Here is a 2,987-nt window from a genome sequence, read left to right as displayed (position 1 = left end):
GCCGGGCCACGCCGCGCGGCCTGAGCATGCCGCGGATCAGTGAGAGCGAGCGAGCTGGACGGGTGCGAGTGAGAACGATATCGGGGGGACGATGTTCTCTCTCGCACTTCCATACACTCCCCTCTCACGTAACACGGCCTGGGAAGGAAGCCTTGAGACCCGAATTAAACGTTTTACATAACGTGGCCGTCGACAGGAATGGACGAGATGAGGAGGATAGAGTGATGAAAAATAAAATAATTGTATCAGAAAAGCGGTTCGGCGAGGCCGCGGCGTGCGCGCCTGGCCAAACGGGATTTTCGTACACGCACCGCTATGTACGGTGGTCGGAGTGATTTGATTTTATTCATTTATTCTCGCTCTCAACCGCACCATATCGGCCCCGCCCCGTGCGGGCTGCACCATGCTGCACCGCGACATCCTTGAACGATCCCCTCCCTCTCTCTCTCTCTTTCTGGACACGCACGCAAGGACGGCGGCGGTCGCGAGCGTTATGCAAAACAGATGACACCGGGTGATCTCACAGGGCGACTCGCCTCTTTGCGGGGGAGGCTGCCGGGCAGGCCGGGTCCAGCCGAGCCCCAAAGCGCCGCTGACCCGCGCGAGCATCGGAAACACATGCCGCAGCCCGCGCGCCGGCGTCCCTTACAAGGCAGCTGCGATTAGTTTAGCGAACTCTGCAGGAAAGGGAGAGGCGGCGGCGGGCAGAGGACGTGAGCTGCCGAAAAACAAAAAAGGTTTGGCCAGGTGTGGCGGGTAAAAGAGGGAAATGAACGGTTCGTGTATGTTCACCGGCGGCAACCGGCGGCCTCCGCGCACTCCTCCTCCGTGCGTCTGGCGGAAGGGAAGGGCAGGTGCACACGATTAAGGCCCCAACGCCCCAACCAGCCCGGTGCGCAGCTCCATCTCGCTCGCGTGCGCAGGGCGAGGCCGGCCGGCGGCGGCCGGACCACGGGCCGAACACAACACACATGGTCCGGCCTGCAGGACGGCGGCGGCGCAGCACGCGAACTCGTTGTGTAGTCGTGCCGTTTACCTTCTCCGCCCCGCGAGACCCAATCAAGCCATTCCGGGCGGGAGATATTCAAACTGCGTTGAGTGGAGGGGCCGAAACGGACGACGCCTCCGCGGCCGCCCGGGTTTCGGCAATGGGCTGCCCCGCGCTGATATCTGGGAACACTGAAAGTCACTCGATCCCCGTGGAATGCTATAGACACCTGCTGGCTTATGTGGTTCTCCCCTGCTCCGCTGATCCTGATGAGACCACCGCTGCTGCCCCTTACCCCCTGCTCCCCACCGCGCCGAACCGTATCGATGGTCGAGGCCGTCGAAGTGCAGGCGACTGCGGTGCGGACCCGGCCCGGGCCCGCGGTGCTCAGCGCGTGCTCAACAGGTGTATGACGGTGCATCGGCGGGGCGGGGCGGGGCTGCAGGCGCCTATCTATGGTTTCCGCTCCACCGCCCAAGTGTGTCGAATGGCAGCCACATCTTGTGGTGCCCGACGGGCACGAAGTAAAAATGTGAACCTGACCGCGGAGCTCCTTAATGAAGCCGGGGACCACCGCTGGGCTCTGCTCTGACCCGCTCTGACCTCTCTGCCGATGTGCAAGGGAGATTTGACCGAAAGCCACACGATGCATCCAGGACTATTAACCCGAAAGCCCCCCCCCCCAATCCACCTCCGCCGACCCCCAGTAGGGAGTGTGGGAGGAGGGTCCTTGTGGTACCAGCCTTCGCGTCGCCTGACGGCACGGCTGACAGTGGAGACATTCGAGCTACCGAATCGATGCAGAAGAATGTAGCCCCAGGAAAGGAATAGTGTCACATACGGGCGGAGGGGGAGGGCGCGAGGGAAAACTAAGGGTCGCAGACGACGAGTACCTCGGATGTGCTGGATGTGCTTGTCGTACTGGGACGCCCGCCGAACCAGCTCGTGTCTGCGGGACGCCTCGGTGTGGTGCAGGTCCGCGTACCACTCCGTCTCCCCGAGGCGCTCCCTCGACGGCGTCCTCACGAGCCCCGCGAGGTTCTCCTCGGACGGGAACTGGCCGCTGAGCGAGGTCTGCGACGAGGACAGGCTCCTCGTCGTGGTGATGGACGTCGGCGAGAGCAGCCCGCTTGCCGTGGATGCCGTGGATGCCTGCTCCGTGTACCGCCCGTGCACGCGGGACTGGTAGGCCGAGTCGTCCACGAGGTGGTCGTCGGACGGCGTCCTGCTGATAGTCACCTCGCGGACGCTGCGCCGCACGCTGACTCGCTCCCTCGTCACGATCCTGGCGCCGGTCACCAGGTCGCCCTCCTCATCGGTGCGCTCGTAGGTCTCCTCTAGCGAGGCGGGGTCCTCCGGTGACGACAACAGGAGGCCCGGGAGGCCGCGGGGTGGCGCCCTCGGCGGCAGGGGCGACGTCGGCCGTGGCGACGAGGTGGGCGTCGGCCGCAGACGGACCGTCTCCTGCAGCCGGCCGGGGCCAACGGCGTCCCGGCGGTTGCGGCGCTCCGCCTCCAAGCGACGCTCCACCTCGGCCACGTCCAGGCGCGAGGCCCCCGCCCCCTCGGGGGCTACCGCGCCCACGGACCAGCCGGTCTCGTAGAACTCGACGCGTTGCTGCAAGCGCCGCGACGCCCGCGGGCTGGGCCGGGGGCTGGGCGTGAGTGCCCTTTCACCCTCCTGGCCGCCGCGCCCGTGGCCTCCTCCGGGGACCGACATGTCCGCGGGATGGCGAGGTGCACGACGACGCACTCCGCCACCATCGAACGCGCAGAGACGTCACGCGCGGCCCCGAAGGAATGTGGGTGGGTGGGAATGTGAAGGGAAATGGAATGAAAACAGTGGAGGAAATGGCCCGGAAGTGGGGGAAGCTATGCCCCTATGGAGAAAATAACACAGCTTGGCTGGAATGTTTCGGGCGTGTCTTTAAAATGCCTCTGACCGCCTGCAGCGCAGCTGCGCCAGGGCTGGGGGTGTCCGCGCGGCCGCACTGTACAGG

General features: G+C 65.3%; 1 protein-coding gene across 1 annotated transcript in view; it reads right to left on the bottom strand.

Moving 5' to 3' along the window:
* The window catches only part of LOC127748859 (muscle-specific protein 300 kDa-like), a 62,394-nt gene extending 59,687 nt beyond the window's left edge, over positions 1-2,707 (bottom strand). Inside the window, exon 1 of the mRNA XM_052264149.1 lies at positions 1,882-2,707. Within this exon, the coding sequence (XP_052120109.1) occupies positions 1,882-2,707 (826 nt within the window). The remainder of the gene's footprint in view (positions 1-1,881) is intronic.
* Between the last annotated feature and the right edge of the window lie 280 nt (positions 2,708-2,987).

Source organism: Frankliniella occidentalis, unplaced genomic scaffold (genome assembly GCF_000697945.3).
Source record: "Frankliniella occidentalis isolate FOCC.00 unplaced genomic scaffold, Focc_3.1 Scaffold16, whole genome shotgun sequence".
Taxonomy (NCBI): domain Eukaryota; kingdom Metazoa; phylum Arthropoda; class Insecta; order Thysanoptera; family Thripidae; genus Frankliniella; species Frankliniella occidentalis.
This window is presented reverse-complemented; position numbering and strand designations above follow the sequence as displayed.